We start from the raw sequence: 19409 nt of genomic DNA on the forward strand, positions 1-19409 counted from the left end.
TAGTAGCCAAGTGGACTTAACCTCTCTGAGCCTTACTGTCATTTGTGAAGTGGGATAATACCACTTATAGTTTTACAGGACTTTTGAGATATAAGGATTTGAGATAGGAGGACTGCGATAATATATGCTAAGTGATTAGCACAGTGACCAGAACACAGCACTGTTAAATTAAAGGAGTCTATAATTTAAAAGTGAATTGTATGATAGCTAGATGTTATAGGGTATGCTTTCCACACCTTCGTTAATAATCTGGAAAAGTTAAACCTCATAGAACATATCTATCTACTACAGACCACAGAAATCTGTTTTGCTGCCTGATCTTTCACCTTTACTTACAAGTACTTTTCCTCATCATACCTTTCCAGTTGTAAAGCTTTCATTATATTTTCAATTGGTATAATCCACAAATATAGACCATAATTGAGTAACGAAAGAAACACAATACATTGGAATACATCAAAACCTAACCATTAATTTATTTTCTCAAAACATTGCTAATTCCTGAGAAACTGCTCAAAAACCTTGCAATCTGTCAGTGACTCCTAAATTCTTATTTCAGGATATAGCTGGCTTAAGGATGAAACAATTAATATACACAAAACACTTAGTACAGTTCCTGGCACATCATAAGCATACAATACATGTTAGCTTCTGTTATTATTGCTACTAGATGGAAAGCATTATGTAGATACCTATACATACATAGTAAGTTGATTGCAAGTCAAGAATTCCAAATTCTATTCTCCATCTCACAAAGAATATATTTGATTATGTACAAGCAAGTAACATCCTCAAGTAGCAATATCTGCTTCTAGTTATAATGAAAGATAAAACATCCCCAAAAGAAAGTATCAATGATTAGAGAAATCTGAGGATGCTTCCAGGTAAACCATTCTTAGCTTTCAACAGAGAAAAATATGAGTCCTTACAGTACTTTCTAGAGTTATATCAAAGATTAGTGAATATGAAGTCTATCAGATTTAATACCAAAGAACTGCCTCCTGGGGAAAAACGGAATGTTACATACGAGCTCTGAAATCCAGAGCACTGGAAAGTTGAAGTTTGACACTTGAAACATGCACAGGCATGGCGTTTCAGCAACACATCTATAAAAGCCAAGAATGGCTATCAAATTTTCATATTTCAGGACATAAGTTTATAATTAACACAGTTCCTAAGTACCCGTCCTAACCCCAAAACAGCACAGAATGACCAGTGATATAAATTAAAATTATGTGGTAAGAACTTGAAGTAAAATTAATTCCATTCACATATATCACATCAGTTTAAAAAGAGCATTCTGAATGTGGTTTTGTCTAAAAGAAATGATCTTAAGTAGTCAACTTACCGAAGCATTTTCAGTTCTTGTGCAGCTTTCAAAATGATTTCGTGCTGCCTCTGACTGAGAACCATTACCCCTCCAAGGCCTTGGTCAGAGTCTAAATTTGCATCCGACCCCATCATTTCAGAAGAATGATGTGAGGAGGGCATATGTTCCGCAATGGGGGAATGTCTATCCACATCAGATGGGTACCATCTGTCTGACAACCGTTCTCTTTCCCAGTCCATTCTGTCAGGAATATAATCTCGCTTTTCCCGCCATGTATCTCCTCTTTCTGGATACTCTCGGATCCTCAACTCACCCCTATCACGGAAATCTCGATCATACCCATGGTCTCGATTTCTTTCTTCTCTCCATCTATCATCCCGATATCTATCCAAAGGTGGAAGAGGTGGGAGGGGTGGTAAAGGTGGAAGAGACGGAATATCCCGTTCACGGAACTGTGATTCTTGTTCATCCAGTGGTCTCCCATAATCTCTGTCCCACTCATTATCCAAATTTCTATCATACATATCCATGGGTCTTCCAATCCGATCCACATCCCTGTCCAAGTCCCTGTCCATTTCCCTGTTGTAGTCCTCATCCATATCCTGATCTCTCTCCCAATCATCCCACCAAGGGCCTCGTCTATCTCCATCATGGGATCGAGATGGTGGGGCTGCGAATCTGTCCTCTCTGTTATATAGATCTAGAGTATCATCTCGATAGTCCCGTTCACATTCTCTCCAGTATCTGTCTCTATCCCAATCATCAAGTCTTTCTCGTTCCATTGGAGCATTTCTACCATCTAAAGAGAATTCCTCATGCCCTCTCTCTTCTCCATGGTTCCACGGAGTTCTAGAAGGCTCATCTCGGTGATATGGATACATTTTTTCCCCACCATCTCCTGATTCTGGTCTAAATGGACCTCTGTCACGACCCAGATCTGGTCTTCCCAGTCCCCTTTCCCGACTCCCAGGCCCCCGAGGTGGTGCCCTCTCCCTGCTCCCAGCTCTTCGAGGCAGTACTCTCTCTCTGCTCCCGGCCCTTCGAGGGGGTCCTCTCTCCTGACTGCCACCCCTCCGAGGGGGTCCTCTTTCTCGGCTGCCAGCTCTACCCCTGTCCTGGCTGCCTTGCATACCACCCGGCACCTTTTCCCGACTGCTTCCTGGCCTCACTAATCCTCTGTCCCGACTGCCTTCTCCTCTGCTCATCTTCTCTCGACTGTCATCTCTTCTACCCATCATCTTATCATGAAAGTCTTCTTGCTTGACCAACCCTGGGCCACGGCCGATTGCCTGGCCTCGACCTCTATTTACTAGTCCTTTATCCTGTGTGTCTTCCATTCTGCTTTGCCCAGGACCTCTGTAAGATAAGCTGCTGCCCCGATTGCTTTCTAACTTATCTCTGCTATCTGGCTGAGGCAGCCCTTTATCTTGGTTGTCTCCTGAGTGGGGCAGACCAATACCTAAGGGTTTAAAATCATTGTCTGCAGTCGATGATGATGTTGCTACTACTGCTCCTCCCTCCATCCCCCCTGTTTTTGAGGGAAAAGTAGATTGAGTAGGTAGAGGTTTATTTGCAAGGGATACAGGCTGAGTAACAGCTTGGGTTTTGTCCATTTGAGTCTCCATACTTTGAGAATTCTGGTCCCAATTAGAAGGCTCTATGGGCCCTTCCGAGACTTCGCTTTTAGGTGGCTCTTGTTGAGAGTCGCTTAGATTCTCATTTGACTGAGCCGCCTTGGCATCCTTTACATCTGCACCAATGGATAATGCAGCTGATTGCATGTTTAAATTCTTCTGCTGGTTACTATTGGTGTCTGCTAATGGTTCTTTGTTTCCTGAAAGAGGTTCTGCTTGTGACTTAGGTTGCTGCTGATGTTGCTGTCCCAAAGCTGGTTTGGGGCCTTTCCACTGTGGTCCACTCTGTCGAGGACTTAGGGATGTATTGGGGGTAATATAAAACTGAGATGCTGGCCCCCGGGGAATCATTCCCCATTTGCTTTTAGTGCCCTCTGCTGGGTGACCTTCATATCTGGGTCTTGGCCCATCGGGGCGATTTCCTTCAAAACGAGGCCCTTTGGGTCTCGGTCCTTCACACCTTGACCCTAAATCCTCAAATCTTCGAGGACCATCAAATCTACAAGTAAAACAAAAGATATTACTCAAGACAGTAAAGCAGAAAAAAAAAATTCTCCATGTAAGAATATTTAAGGCAATCTTGCCTTAGAATCTGTTTACAACAATGACTCTTCCAGTCATTAAACAAATCCTGAGATATCTATATCTTAGAACCAGTACGTTCAAGTGGCAGTACTCTGAAGGTCTTAGGACAGGCTTTGGAAATCATGTCAGTTTCATGTATTTCACTTCGACACATCTCCTGCAGCAAGTCACTGAATGTATGAATTGTTAAAAAACAATTACAAGTACTGTGCCTCAGTAGACAGAAAAGTCCACTAATTTTAATGAAAAAAAAAAAATCCACAGCTATCTTCAAGAGTACTTTCAGAATTAAAATATAACTAAAAACTATGAAACAATAAACAAGATAATATAGTAAGATTATAAATATTGTAGGAGCTAGCATTATCACTTTAACTAATTGACAGAAGTTTAAAAAACCAGCAGCCAGCCATATCTTAAGGGTGTGCCCCGACATTTCAAAAGTCTGGACAGAGATGTTTTTGCTATGGGGCCACTCACTGATTCAGTAAATATTCAGTGCACCTTTTTAGTGCACATCGCCTGTCTGTCAGGTGCTACACTATATCCGAGGGGCAAAGGAATAAAATGTCATCTGTGCCCCAGAAGGGTTTACAATCGAGGATAAAGAGAATCTAAGATTAAACACATGCTCAAAAGTGTAATGACTAAAGTCTACCTGCATATAATAAAGGTAGCAGAAGAAAGAATGGTCAATTCTACCAGAGTGGTGGTGGGGAAATGCTATTCAATGAAGGCTTTATGGACAGAAATGCGGAAATTAAGTCTTGAAAGACAAATTCTCTCAGATCAAGCTAATAGAGGTTGTTGGAGATGAGGGGAGTGGGAGGCAAGGGCATCTCCGGTTAAGGAGGCATTATAAGGAAAGGCAGAGAAACACATACCAGCAGAGCATGTGCGGAAATGCAAACAGCTTGGCATGGCTGAAGCAAAGAGGAGGTAGAGTCAGGGAGTGCTGGGGAAGGAGGAGGAGTAGGGAAGCTGTGCATTAAGAGAGAAGGTAAAGAAAGGTAAAGAAGGTAAAGAAGGGTCAATGTCCAGAAGGTCTTGTATGCCTTGTATGGCAGATGCTACTGCTGCTCCTCCAATATCCATTCCCCCTCCTCTATAGTAATCAAGCTTTTCCACTTTGAACTGGAAGAAGGCTAGTCAGACTAAGGACTCTCTTTTTCAAACTCTCTTGCAACTATAACTCACAGTCATGTTCTGGCCCGTGGGCTGAGAATGAAAATGACTTATACATCCTTCCGGGAACATCCTCCTCTTCATCATTTCTTTTTTCATGCTGGTTCTAACACGGTAGTAAAGTTATCTTGGCCCATATAGTTGAGGACAACATTGTAAGGGATGGTAAAGTAACAAACCAGGAGGGACCTGGATTCCTGACCCCGCAGAGCCATCACATAAGTCCTGAGAGAGAATAAATCTCTAACTTGTTGAAAGCTATGTGACTTTGGATTTCTGTTACAACAGACGAATTAATTATGCTGGGTAAGAGTTGGGAATTATCCTATAAGCACTTAGAGCCACTAAATATGATCTGATTTTTTTAAAAACTGCTCTAGCAGAAAAGTAACACATGGAAAGGTGAGAAAAGCTTACTGCAGGTTACTTCTACAATTTGGTAAGTGAAGGTGAAGCCTTCTGTTCCAAGGTGGTGACTGATATGAAAACATAGAGGAGATAAAAGTGAGAGATGTGAAGAAAGTTACAAAGGAGAGAATTTTTACAAACATTTCTATAAGATTTTTCCCTACCTGGTGTGGCTGAGTTGGCTGGGTGTCACACCACAAAGCGAAGGGTTGCCAGTGTGATTTCCTGGTCAGGGCACATGCCTGAGTTATAGGTCGGTCCCCAGCTGGGGTGCATGAGAGTGGCAACTGATGTTTCTCTCTCTTCTCCCTCCCTTCCCCTCTTTCTAAAAAATATATATAAAATCTTAAAACAATTTTTTCTGTAAGATTTTATTTGAGCCAAGTTGACAACAATTGCAGGGAAGCAAGCTCTCAAATGCTCCCTAAAACAGATAGAATTTTCTAAACGGTAGGACTTATCTGTTAATGGAAAGGGGAGAATTTAGAATGATTCCAAGGTTTCTGGCTTAGGTGACTGGGTGGACAGTGATGCCTTTCACACCTTTAATGAGCAGTAGGTTTTTCTTTTATTTATTTGGAAACATCAATGAAGGGTAATAAACTCAGTTTCAGCAAAATATTTACTTCCTGTCCCTGTGACATTAGTTTTGCTGGTCTAGAAGCCTTAGTTTCAAAGAGAGGAATGCTTCCATCGGGGGACAAAACAATGGCTCTATCAATCTCAAGTTGAGACTGTCACCTGGCCACTTTGGGTTTTGAGTCAATAGGCAAAGAAGGGAGTTGCTGAGCTGGCTGTGGGAGGAACTGATCCTGACCTTCAAGGGTAAATTGGGCTACTACTACACAGTGAGGACAAGGAGGAGTTCTGTCTGGAATGCAGGTCCTCTCAAACACCTTAGTACTTCCATGTCCCGCAATTAAAGTCAGTGGAAAGCTACAAAAACGCAATTTGGGCAGGACTGCGAATAGCCCAGACCTTTCAAGAATGAAGGTTTGGGTCACCCACCAGGCAAGGAACCAGGACCAGTTGAGGTGCTTGCTAAGAGCAAAGGGAATATTGAAAGGGTAGGGAAAGAAAGTAGTTAGAAAAACCAACTATGACACATGACCAGCTGCAGAAATAAGGATTATTGACAGATAAGTATTTGGGTCTTTAATTTGCTATTACATGCTTAAATATACACATATATTAGTCAAATATTTTTGGTTAATTTTTCTTATCATCTATCATAAGATGCATTAACAATAGTTACCTTTCTATATCAGAATTTGTTATAAAATATCAGAGGGAGTATGAACCTGCTAGAAGAATAATGAAGATATCTCAAAGAAAAAAATGAATTTTATATCCTCTTTTGGGGAAAGGGTTAGAATGTTTTTGGTTGTCCAGGGATATTTCATGATAGGTGCAAAAATGTCCCTCATGACCCACCATAATCAGAAACATATAAGAAAGGGAACTCGGGGGAACATACTCCAGCGTAGCCAAGTGACACTTGAGAGTCTAACAATTAAAAAATACGTAAACCCACTAAAAACAGAGAAATTAGGGCAGCAACAGAGAGAATTTTGTTTTTAAATTCTGACAGACAAAGAATACACACAAGCGGTAACACAGGGATGAGGCCGAAGCTGCCGCCGAGCGCGCTGATAACACAGTGGGCCTGGCTTGCCAACGAAACCCCAGAGCAGTGGGACTCTCAGTTACCAGGGGTGCTGGGGAAGGACAAGAGTAAGACTTGGGGTTAAAAACACGTAAATTAAAATCTACATTCAGAACCATCAACCAGCATTTCCCTAGGTCAATGTCCCTAAATTCTTGAATTTGAGGGTCCCTCAACATTCGCCATTTTTTGCCCTATCACCTACAGCAAAGCTCCCAGTCACCCTGTCAGTGGCTCCTGTGCTCAGACATAAATGGACAACCATGGATTGCTAGATAGTTGAGGAATGTCTCCAAAATGAAAGAAAGAGACCAAAGATAAACAGCACACAAATCTGGAGAAAACAGAGATACTGCAGAAAACAGAGAACTTAAACACACACACACACACACCAAGAACAAACTGCTATATGTAAAAGGGATCAGAACCAGAAGAACTGTAAAAATTTTTTTAAATTCGCAAAAATAAAAAATACAATAAAATGACTAAAAGTATCTCAGAAAGTACAACAAAATGAGAGAGAAAAAGACAAATATAATCAATCCAGCAGGCTGAAAATTCTTCCAATGAGTTCCAGAAAGAGAAAAACAGAAAACAAGAGGAAAAAATTAAAGAAATGGCATAAAGAAATTTCCCAGAGCTGAGATTCTTATTTCCAGACAGAAAGGGCCCAACTCACTCAGTGTCCTGTACAATTAACAAAACAAACAAAAAAACAAAACAAAAAAACCCACTGAAATTATAGACTACCAGGAGTAAGAAAAAAAAGTTTCTGGCGGTAGAGAGAAGCCATCTAAAAAGAACTGGAATAGCAAAATAGCTGCACTAGGTGACAGAGGAAAATAGAACAATGACCTAAAACTTGGAGGAATTACATTCAACTTCAAATTCCATATCCAAAATATTAATTAAGGGTGGGGTTAGAATAAAGACATTTGCAGACATGCAAGGACTCAGCAATTTTACCCTCAAAATACAGTTTCTTAGTAAATTACTCGGGCACACACTCAGGGAAAAGGAGGCACTAACCCACAAACGGGAAGTCATGAGATTCAATGAACACTGTATGCAAATCCAGGAGGATAGTCAAGGGAGACAGGAGAGCTACAGCCATATGGCAGATCTTGAGAGCAACCAACCTGCCAACCAGCCAACCAGCCTAGGCAAAAGCAAGAGCATGCATGAATTTGGGAAAGAGGTCTCCTCAAGAGAGGATTAAAGATTTTGCAAAAAGAACTGGGAATTCCGAAAAAAGTTATTAAAGAAAATGTAATCATAGTACACTGCTTCAATCAAACAACACAACCAACGTTGTCTACTTATGTATCAAAATAGTGATAGAAACATATTGGGCAGATGGGGTTAGAGTAATGTAAGAACTAAATAAACCTTTATCAGTACAGGAAGTAAATATATAATATCCAAAAAGTATAAGTCAAGAAAGTTGCAGCATATTCTTTAGTAATATGAAGGTAACTACCAAAGGAAACACCTAAAGAATAAAAGATGTAATTAGGAATCACATAGAAGGTGACTTGAACAGCGGATGGCTGTTTTACTTTTCTTTCTTTTATTTTTTAACTATGTATATGTATCACTTTGATAAAAATAAAATGTATTTCTTTTAAGAGCACAGAGAGAGGATTAGCCCTAACCAGGAAAAAGGCTTCTTCTGAGAGTACAAGAAAGACAGCACCCTGGCAGGGTAGCTCAGTTGGTTACAGGGTTGTCCCAATATGACAAAGTTGTGGGTTTGATCCCAGATCAGGGCACATACAAGAATCAACCAATGAATGCATAAGTAAGTGGAACAACAAACGGATGTCTCTGTCTCTGTCTCTCTCCGTCTCCGCGCCCTCACTCCCACCCTTCTTCTCTCTCTAAAATTAATAAACATATCCTTGGGTAAGGATTGAAAGAAAGAAAGAAGATGGTAAGGTAAAGGCAGGAATTGAGGTTTACTGGGTCTGAAAGCCCCAATTTTCTCTGTGAGGCAAGAAGCTAAATTAAAGCTATAAAGCAAAACAAAAATGTTTGCTGAGGCAGAGAAAGCAGAACTTGGGGAGCTGGTCTAACCAAAATACCGAAGGCTTAGCACAGCTATTGCTGGGCGAAGGGAACAGGAGTTGACTGGAGACTTGTCAAAGCTACAACAAAATGCTAAGGATGGAGACCACACAGCTACACAGAGCAAAAAGAACACTGTTTCAGAGCTTATGGTTCCTTTTCTTTAAGTTACATTTATTAATTCAAAGTGCCTGGAATAACATCTTAAATTATTAAAATGATATAAAATCCTCTGCCTTGTATTCAATTCAGCAATATTAGTTCATATAAGTGATGACTATCCTCCACAATGTACAAGAGTCAATAAAGAACTGCTGTCAACACATTATCTAGTAGTATAATTCTGAATATGAATGAAATGCCTTCCTAACTGAATTATGAATGCCTTGAGAATTTTATCCATAACTGAGACATTCTGGCATAAGCAACATGAACTTATTGTCAGGTACCATGTTAGTGCTGGAAATAAACTGATACCTAACTCAGGGAGTTCACAGTCCATTGGAAGAGTAAGACAAGTAAATCAACAGAACAAAATTTAATAAATATGGGACATGTTGGTCTTGCTCACCGAGGCATCCCCCATCCCTAATATCTCACTCCTCGTAGGATCTCAACATATAATTACTGAAGTGCAACCCCTGGGGCAGGAAAAGCAGGAATTAGTAAAGCAAAGAGTGAACAGGAAACAGATTCCAGACAAAGAGAAGAACATGTGTGAAGGACAGAGGAAAGGATAAAGGAAGCAGGAGCACTAAAACGTGTGTAGGTAAGAAGGAAGAGAACATGTTCTGCAAGCCTCATGCCTGCCCATATGACATGCAGTTTCCATGAAAAGGGTAGGGTGCTTTGCTTCCAGATGAAATTGCTGATCAACAGCCACAGGTCATTATTTTATTTTTATTTTGGGGATCAGAAAACATTAAACCAATTGAAATACACCTTCAACACTACATAGAAATAGCAATTATTTATCAATACTGCACTTTCATATTTTTAGAGTTCAAGGATTTATGAAATCGTAAAACTACCAAAACCTTTTAGATTTATGAAAGTAAGGAGCTTTTAGGTCTTTGAAATAAATATATTAAGAGATACTCATGTTAAAAATATGAACAAAAATAAGCCATCTTTACATCAATACAATGAAATACTTTGACCTTTTAACATATAAAAGCATGTATTTGAAATAACATAGTGTCTATTCACTAGATACAACCACATAAAACACATGTATTACACATTTTTAGATGAAAATAAAACAAATATTTGATGTTCAAATATTTAGGAAATTTTTGTTTGTAAAGTATTTTATAAACCTCCAAAAAAGAAAAACAAAAAACACCTGTAACAGTACATATGAAACCATTAAAACTAGGTATAAATACTTCAAATTATATTAAAAATACCCCAAATTGGGTAGAAAAACTTAAGAAGTATGCAGGATCACAAATACCCTTAAACAAGTTATTGTCTGATTATCACAATGTTTACACAAATACATACTCAAATCAGCAGACCTTGAGAATTACAAAATATGAAAATCTCGAATCAGCCCTGGCTGGTGTGGTTCAGTGGATTGAGTGCCAGACCGTAAAGCAAAGGGTTGCTGTTTGATTCCCAGTCAAACACACGCCTGGGTTGCAGGCCAGGCCCCCAGTAGGGGATGTGTGAGAGGCAACCACACACTGATGTTTCTTTCCTTCTTTTTCTCCCTCCCTTCCCCTCTCTCTAAAAATAAATTTAAAAAAATCTTTTTAAAAATCTCAAATCAAATTCCTTGGAGGGGCATGGGGTATGGAGGGAAGCAGAAGAGGGTAAAGGCAGGATAAATGGTGATGGAAGGAGATTTGACTTGAGGTGGTAAACACACACTACAATATACAGATGATGTATTGTAGAATTGTATACCTGAGACCTAGATAATTTTATTAACCAATGTTACACCAATAAATTCAATAAAAAAATCCTTCCCTTTTGGTTTCATGTGAAATAACACCTATTTTCTAATATGTATATCCAAGATCCTAAAACTACCATGATAAATGGAGGCATAAAGAGAAACTATAGTGTTCATAGTCCCTTGCTAATCCTGAGACAGCTACAGAGTGGAAGAGACCCCCAATTCCAATATTAAAACCAGTCAAAAAGTAGATGGGACTGATCAGAAGCCTTGATATTATAAAGATGTCAATTCTTCCTCAAAATGGTCAATAGATTCTATGCAATGCCCATCGAAATTCCAGCAGGTTTTTGAAAACCGACAAGCTGAGTCTAAGCATTACATGGGAAGTAGAAGGGACTGAGAATAGTCAAGACAGTCTAGATCAGGAATGAGCCAACTACAGTCCATGGGCCATGTCTAGTTAAGGATGACTTTTATTACATTTTTAAAATAAAAAAAATAAGAAATAGAAAAGAAAGACAAATATTTGCAGAAACCAATCATGGCCTGCAAAGCCAAACATATTTACCATGTGGTCCTTCACAGAAAAGTCTGCCAACCTCTGATCTAGAAACAGAATTGGAGGACTTACACTAAGAGATATCAAGATTTATTTTTAAAGCTACAGTAATTAAAGCAGTGTGACATCAGTGCAAGGACAAACCAATAAACCAAAGGAATCGAGTCCAGAAACAAACCCACATACGTATTCACTTGACTTAACGATGAAGGGGAAACTGCAAAGTACAGTAGTAAAGAAAGGATGACTTTTTCAATTAAATGGCACTGGGGCCAAGTAGCCATATGGAAAATAATGAACTCTGACTTCTACTTCATACCATACATTAACAAAGAAAAGGTCAATTCTACACGGATTACTAATTTTAAAATAAAAGGTAAAACAATAAAAGATAAAATATAATAATCTGCTTATGGTTTTAGAGTAAACAAAGATTTTTTTAAACAGGACGCACAAAAAAGCACTAACCATAAAGAAAAAAAGATCAATAAATTGGACAACTAAATTAAAATCAAGAATTTCTATTAACCAAAAGACACCATTAATCCTTAGGGTTCATCAGGGTTCAATGGACCCAATTGTAGTTTCTGAGTTTTGGGTTTTTTTTTTTTAACAGTTCTATTTGTAAAGCTTGCTATTTCATGACTTTTTTTCTTACTGGCCTTCCAGAGAACAAAGAGAAATTTTCCATTAAAAAAAAACAACAAAATTTAAATTATCTTGCAATTACCATATGGGGTCCATTGGTAACTGGTACCACTGGATCCTTTCACAAATCTAAAATACACTGTAAGATCTTAAGTGATTTTTTTTCTATATCTTGAAATATTTTGTGATTTCCTTATCCCAGAATTCATTAATCCTCATCATTACTTATTAACCCCGACTATGCCAAAGATTAAAATACAAAAACATCAAAAGAATGATAGAATTGCCTACAAGGATGAGGCAAAGGTGAAATAAACTGTTACACTCCCTTGTATTGCCCAAAAGATGGGAGCCTGCTTTTAGGCTTCAATTGAGAATTCAGAAATTTTCATTTCCTGACTATAAGAACAAAGAAGAGTGACAGAGAAAATTGTACCAAAATTATTAGATAAATCAAAAGACAAATGTCTCTACAGCTGCACTCTAGGCTCTAATAAAGATGTGAAATTTATTATAAGTAAAACCTCCAACTATGAGCCCTCAGATGACAATATCCTAAATGAATATTCTCAAACTCAAGATTTGAGATGTGAACAATATAGTTCTACAAACAGAACAGAGATGTGGTATTGTCACCCTCTTAGTTATTAAACAGGAAGGACATCATATAATACTTTGTGGCAATAGCCTGGACCACTCTGCTTTGCTAAAAGAATATGTGACAGAATTGTTTCATCTTTTATGATGTTTTTCTGCTAAGATTTACCTGATGCAGAGTTTTACTCTTTAAAAATTTTTATTAGAGTTTGTAGTTGTTTTTCACTCCCCCTTTATTCTTACTTCTGTAAATATTTTGTAAAATTACTTAAAAATTAAAAAAAAAGGGTCCATTGGACGTAGAGGATACATGGTGAGGACTACTTTTCTGATACACTGAAAAAAGTAAAAAGTGCCATAGAGTGAGATATAGTCAAGACAATCTAGATATATACTGGACAAAAAACTGGTATCTAGTATACATGAAGAACTCCTACAAATCAGTAAGAAAAAAAATAACCTAATAGAAAAATAGAGAAAAGACTTCATTGAAGCAGCATTTCATAAAAAGAGGGAATCCAACTGAACAATAATCAAATGGAAAGGAATCAACCTCATTCATCATCAGAGAAATATCAATTAAAGCTCTATTACAATACCATTAAGCATCCACCAAGATGACTAAAATTTTAAAATTTAACAATACTAAGTATTGATGAGGATGCGAAAAACTGGGACACAGAATTACTGCTGGTGAGAATGTAAGCTGTAACAATCACTTTGGAAAACTGACAAGATCAAAAAAAAATATACATACCCATGGTCAAGCAATTTCAATCCTTGGTATATATCTAAACAAAACTCAACACCCACACATATATACACATGTGTATGCAGCTGAGGGGAGACATACAGCACCAAAAGACAAATAGCAGTGTTTTTCATAATAACCAAAAAACTTAAATGACCATCAATAGTAGAATGGGTAAACAGTCTGTGGTTTATTCATACAATAAAATGTTGTACAGGAATGAGAATGAGCAAACTACAGCTACACACAACATGGATGAATCTCACAATAATAATGTCAAGTTAAAGACGCCACTCAAAAGAGTACATACAGTATGATTCCATTTATATAAAATTCAAAAACAGGCAAAACTAATCGATGGTGTAAAAAGGGCAAATGGAAGGGGACATGAGGGGGGCTTCTCAGACGCTTGAATTTCTATTTCATGATCTGAGTAGTGATAACATGGGTGTTTCTCCTTTGTACAAATTCATTAAGCTGTACACTTAGGACTGTGCACGCCTATGTTAGCCTTTAATAAATAAGTTTTATTACTGAAAAATAAAAGGTTCTGGGAAACCAACATTCATGGACATGACAGTTTTTGGAGTAGTGGTAATCTTCTAGAAGACCTGATGAATGTAATGATACACATACATACACATACACACAGTTTCAAAATAGCTGCCCTGGATGCAGAACAATGCAGTATGCTATTTACACATGGAAGTTATGTCACTTGACTTTTTGGGAACCTTTATGCTTTTTAGAAAGCAGCCTAAATCTGGATTTTGCAAAAACTCAAGTTGTCTACAATACTTTATTAGCATGTTATTGGTTAATCACTTATTTGTTTTATCAATCCTTGTTTTTCTACCCATCTCTGTTTAAGTTAAAACAAGAGTGGCTTACCACATCAGTTATGTGTTTATAGCAAACTCTGAATTCAACTGGTAAAGGAAATTCACAAATTTTCTTAACAGTGTAGATTATTCTTACCTTAGTCTCTTTCACTAACTCCCCAGATTCCCACTGATAGTTTTTTACCTAGTTACATGGGAAAAAAAAGGACTATGCCTGGTCAATAGTCATCAACTATACTTTATATGGGCCAAATGAGCAAAAGAAGTAGAAGAATAATAGGAATGGCAATGATGTAGGCTAGACTGGGGAAAGGCTTTCACAGCAAGGTAGACAGTGCGAGCAGGATCTAATTCAAAGACAAAAATAAATGTTGCAGGTGAAAAAACTGGGGAGGGAGACCTCGTACCTAAAAACAATGTAATCAACATTCACCAAGATTTTAGTAGACTAGAATGTTGGCCCAAACTTAACTAGATGAAATGTAAAGCTAAAGTCTTAGAAAAAGAAAAAAGAAAACAAAAAGCAACTGCACAAGCAGGATGAGAGAGACTGCCTAATAATAGCTAATGTGAAAAAGATCTGGAAAGTCTGTGAAAGTGATGACCAAAAAAAAGGCCCCCCCCCCCGCAGCTATACAAGCACATTATATATAATGAAATTGGTACTAGGCCTACGGTCCTCTGAATCTGAAGGAGACTTGACAAACCAAAGGCCCTTCAAAGGACAGCGAGCATATGGCATGAGGAGGCTGGGATCAATGTTAGTGTGAAAAGAAAAGAAGAATCTGAACGTATGTGATGGCAGAACAGAGTGGGTAAAGCAGGCTGGGGAAGAAGACAAGAGGGTGATCTTTAAATAACTGTAGAAACATACTGTAGAAGAGAGAGATAAGTCATTATGTGTTATACCACACAGATCTAAAGTGTGTAGTATGGTAGATCTACAATCAACAGGTAGAAGTTACAGTAATATATGCAGGGTCAATGTAAGAAATAAACTTTCTAGGAAACTCATTGTTCAAGCAGAGTCCATCAATTGCTTGTCACAGGAAATACCATGAACTTGTGAGTCAGAAGGCCTTGGATTCTAATTCCATCTCAACTATTTACTAGCTATCATCTGGGGCGATTTATTTATAACCTCTCCAAAGCTCAGCTTCCCTTATCTACCTATACCTCATGAGAACAATGAGAGGAATAAGGTAATATGTGCAAGATGACAAACTAAAAAGCAACACAAACATGAGTTGCTGTAAAAGGGATACTGTATTAGATAATTGCTAAGATCCTCCTAGCACTAAAGTTATTCATTGCATCTTGAGACAAAGAAAAAACTCAAAATAGGTCCTAAACTTACACACTCAAGATTTGGTAGGAAAAAGAGAGAAATGTTACTATGACAGAAAAATAAAGGGAGCAGGAAATCTTTGTTTCATGAGATGTTAAAAATGTACTTCTCTGATAGCAAATTAGTCACCAAATCTAAAAGATAGTACTCAATCCTGGAGATAAGTAGGAATTCAAATCAAGAAGATACACATACTAAATAAATGAAGGCTATGAATGTATTTCTGAGTATCACTGAACCACAGCATCAAATACAGTATTTAATTAGGACTTTTGCTCTGAGGAACCTCTGGACTCAGCTCCCTCAGATCACTGTCCCAGGGACGTGATCCTGAGCAAGTAACCCCATCCTCTCAGCCCATTTGTAAAGGATAAATACAGGGTATACAAATTCACTGCTTGTTGAAAAGACTCCATAAGATACTGCATGTAAAGTCTCTGGCAAGGCTTCTGGTACCCAGAGGAACTCCTGTTAATTGTCTCTAATTAGCTTTGATTCTGGGTGAAGTTTGTGCTGTATTGTTTTCAGGATTATGAATTTGGGGAACAAATAAAAGATATATTTTGTTCTCAATTGTTGAAATCAGGTTTAAATTAAAAATGATGATGTAGATCCACTGACAGAGATGGAAAACTAACCAGTGTACTGATTAGTTGAAAAAAGCAAGTTACAAGACAATATACTTAGCATAATCCCATTTTTAAGACGTATATTTAAAAAATTATCTCCAAATAATAATCTCTAGTGGAATTAGGTGACTTCTACTTTTTTCCAGTACTTTTCTGTACTGTTTAAAGGAGTATGTATTTCTATTATAATTTCCAATTGGAAGAAAATCTTACTGAATTTTATTTTGTAGGAGAATTATCATGTGGGTCAACTTGGGGAGAAAAACGTCTTATTTATCCTTACACTAAATTTCACTACAATATTGGCTTATTCATTTTTATCTCCAACAGGTAGCATATGAGCTACCAAAGAGAAGTTATCAATTCAGTTATTTGTCAAACAAACAAAAAGCAAAAAAGATAAATAAATTTAATCAATATTACTCTTGAAGTTGAAAAGTTGATGAGAGATTAATAAGCATTACTCTGAAATGTCATATTCATCCTACACTATCATCTCTACATATAGGATAAAAGCAGTGACTTCAAAAAAATGGGGGCATGTTACCATTTCTGGATTTCACTGTTATGTCTAATAAGTGAACAGTACTAACACCATTAATTGTAAATCAGGGATGTGTATAGGTTAAAAGGACTAGGGGAATATCAAATTATAAATGAAGCCTTTTATACCATCAAGGTCTACTCAGCCTAAATCAACAAAATTAACAAATCAGCCAAACCAAACAAACAAAAAAGGCAGACCTACCTTGGCCCTTTTGGACCTTCCATGTAACTGCTTCTGGGAGGATCTGGAAGCAGTCCACCTTGCCTCACCGGCATGTCCTTGACTGCAGTGATTGACTGAGATGGAGCAATTGAAGACTCCCCAAGTCCTTGCTCAGATGAGTACGAACTGTATGGCAGAGTAGGCTTGCTCAGAGGAGCTTTAGAATTCCCTTGTTCTGACGGGCCAATAGCTGATTGCAATGAAGGATGGTAAGTTGAGGGTGGGGCTGAACCAAAAGACACAGGAGTGGGAAGTAACGCTGGTCTAGGTTTCTCCGGAAGTTGTGAAGTCTGAGAACTAGAGACTGGTGGAACTGGGGCTGCTGTTAACGGAGGAGGTAACCCTTGTGGAACCCCAGGGGGAGGTATTCCTGGAGGAGGTGTGGCTGAGGACAGTGGTGGAAGGGGCATGACAGGTGGAGGTGCCGTCGAAGAGAGAGATGGTGGGGGAAGAACGGGTGGTGGCCCTACAGAAGAGAGGGAAGGCGGGGGAAGAACGGGTGGTGGCCCTGTTGAAGACAGAGATGGAGGCATCACAGGTGGGGGCACAGAGGTTGGTAGAGAAGGCGGCATCACAGGTGGGGGCATGCCAGGTGGTGGCACCGAGGCAGGTAGGGCAGGGGGCATCACTGGTGGTGGCAATGATGGAGGCAATACCGGAGGGGGCATTGTTGGTAGAGGTGGAGGCATCTGAGAATATGGAACAAAAGGAGGTGGCATTGACATGTTCCCCATATATTGGTTCTTCATGTTCTGAAATGAATTGACTCTCTCCTGGAGATAGGTCTGAGTGGCTTTCATATGTCCCTGCCATGTTTTCCACTGCTTCTCATACTCCTGAAGCTGATCTTTATGAGGATAGGAATGAAGCTGTTCCTCCCACAGCTGAAACTCTCGCTCCCATTCTTGGTAGAGATGTTGAAACTGTTGCTGCTGCATCTCATAATGCCGAAGTTGCATGTCTACAGACATGGTCTACAAATAAAAGGATTAAAATTATTTCAAGACATTCATAGAAGAGAATTAATAACAAGATAAATATTAATGAGTCAAGGGAATTTGAAGTCTTAGGGAATTAAAACATTAAAGATTTTGAGAGGATAAGGATAAGCCTGTTAAATCCATTCAGTGATTGATCATTCTTTCTTCCTTTGACTTAGTTATACAGGGTGGGGCAAAAGTAGGTTTACGATTGTGAGTACGGAAGAGTTTATTCTTGTATTATTATTTATTAATTATTGTATTATTTTCCATGTGAACTGTAAACCTACTTTTTCCCCTCCCTGTATAAGTTATCACTGAGTTGGAAAAATCAATGAAAAAGTAAAGCAAATATCTACCTCAGCAATCAGGATTTTTCAAGTTTTTAATATTACTGTGGATCACTTCCAAGTATCTAAGTTATTTAATTTTTTATGGTGTATTTGTTAGGTTTTTCATGATAGTTGCTTTAAACTTTTTGGTGGATTTTTGCTTGTCTGTTACATTGTGGTTTGCAGGCAAAACACAAGTTAACTGGAAGTTTCATGGTAAGAACCCTTGTTCTTAAATCTTAGTAAAAGTACGTAGGAACTTAATAACAGTACTCTAACATATGTCTGGGTTGACATGAAAAGAAGACTTCATTATAGCTGCCCCTCCACAAGAGCATCTTCATGATACCACAGCTCCCAAACTCCCAAGTCAATGTGACAACTAACTACTTGGGCACCTCTTGGGAAATATTTAATTGTCAATATCTGATAACTTTCCTTCACACTTAAATCTCTTGGAAGTAACAAATTCTTTAAATGTCTTGGGGCAACTGCCCAGGTGTCAGCTGAGGAAGCACTTGCCTGAATATGTGGTGGCTGCTGTATAATTTGCTGGTATTGTTGGAGGATCTGCTGTAACTGAGTGTGCTTCTGCATGATTCCCTGATACTGGAAGCCAACTCGATGCTGCTGGTGCTGCTGCCAGTGTGCTGCTGCAGCCTGCAACTGTTTTAACCTGGCATCTTCTTCCGGGTCCTCAGACTAAAGATAAAAGAGGATACATTTTTATTTAAGTCATGAAACAGAGATCAAATTAGTAAGAAACTTGAATATTTTATAAAGTATTATAACGTATTATAATATGAAGTCCAGAATCCTCATTGAGAAAAGCTGTTTTTTTTTAACCCTCACCCAAGGATATGTTTATTGACTTTAGAGAGAGAGGAAGGGGTGGGGGGAGAGAGAGAGACATTGGTGTGAGAAAGAATCTTTGATCTGCTGCCTCCTGTGCACACCTGACTGGAGATCGAACTCACAACTTAGGTATGTGCCCTGACCAGGAAGTGAACCCACAACTGTTGGGTACATGTCCCAACCCTCCAACCAAATAAGCAACCTGGACAGGGCAAAAAGTTATTCTGTCTTTAAATAAAATACCTAGCTCTATCTATAGCGTAATCATGGATACCAATATGGAGGAGTTTATAAATTCTATAGCCTTCACTAGAATAA

General features: G+C 38.5%; 1 protein-coding gene across 4 annotated transcripts in view; it reads right to left on the reverse strand.

The window, feature by feature from the left end:
- YLPM1 (YLP motif containing 1) overlaps nucleotides 1-19409 on the reverse strand; it is a 59120-nt gene that overhangs the window by 27852 nt on the left and 11859 nt on the right. For 3 of the 4 annotated variants that reach the window (XR_008528625.1, XM_054567267.1, XM_054567266.1), the window contains exons 3-5: nucleotides 18759-18938; nucleotides 16904-17898; nucleotides 1349-3463 (exon numbers count right to left, since the gene is read on the reverse strand). Coding sequence is in view for 3 of the 4 variants with exons in the window: in XM_054567267.1 (XP_054423242.1) it covers nucleotides 1349-3463; nucleotides 16904-17898; nucleotides 18759-18938 (3290 nt within the window). In the remaining variant the exon portion in view is untranslated. The remainder of the gene's footprint in view (nucleotides 1-1348; nucleotides 3464-16903; nucleotides 17899-18758; nucleotides 18939-19409) is intronic. The other variant, XM_054567268.1, reaches the window with a different exon arrangement.

This window comes from Pteronotus mesoamericanus, unplaced genomic scaffold, assembly GCF_021234165.1.
Source record: "Pteronotus mesoamericanus isolate MK-2021 breed Mesoamerican mustached bat unplaced genomic scaffold, CSHL_Meso_final contig_182, whole genome shotgun sequence".
Taxonomy (NCBI): Eukaryota; Metazoa; Chordata; class Mammalia; order Chiroptera; family Mormoopidae; genus Pteronotus; species Pteronotus mesoamericanus.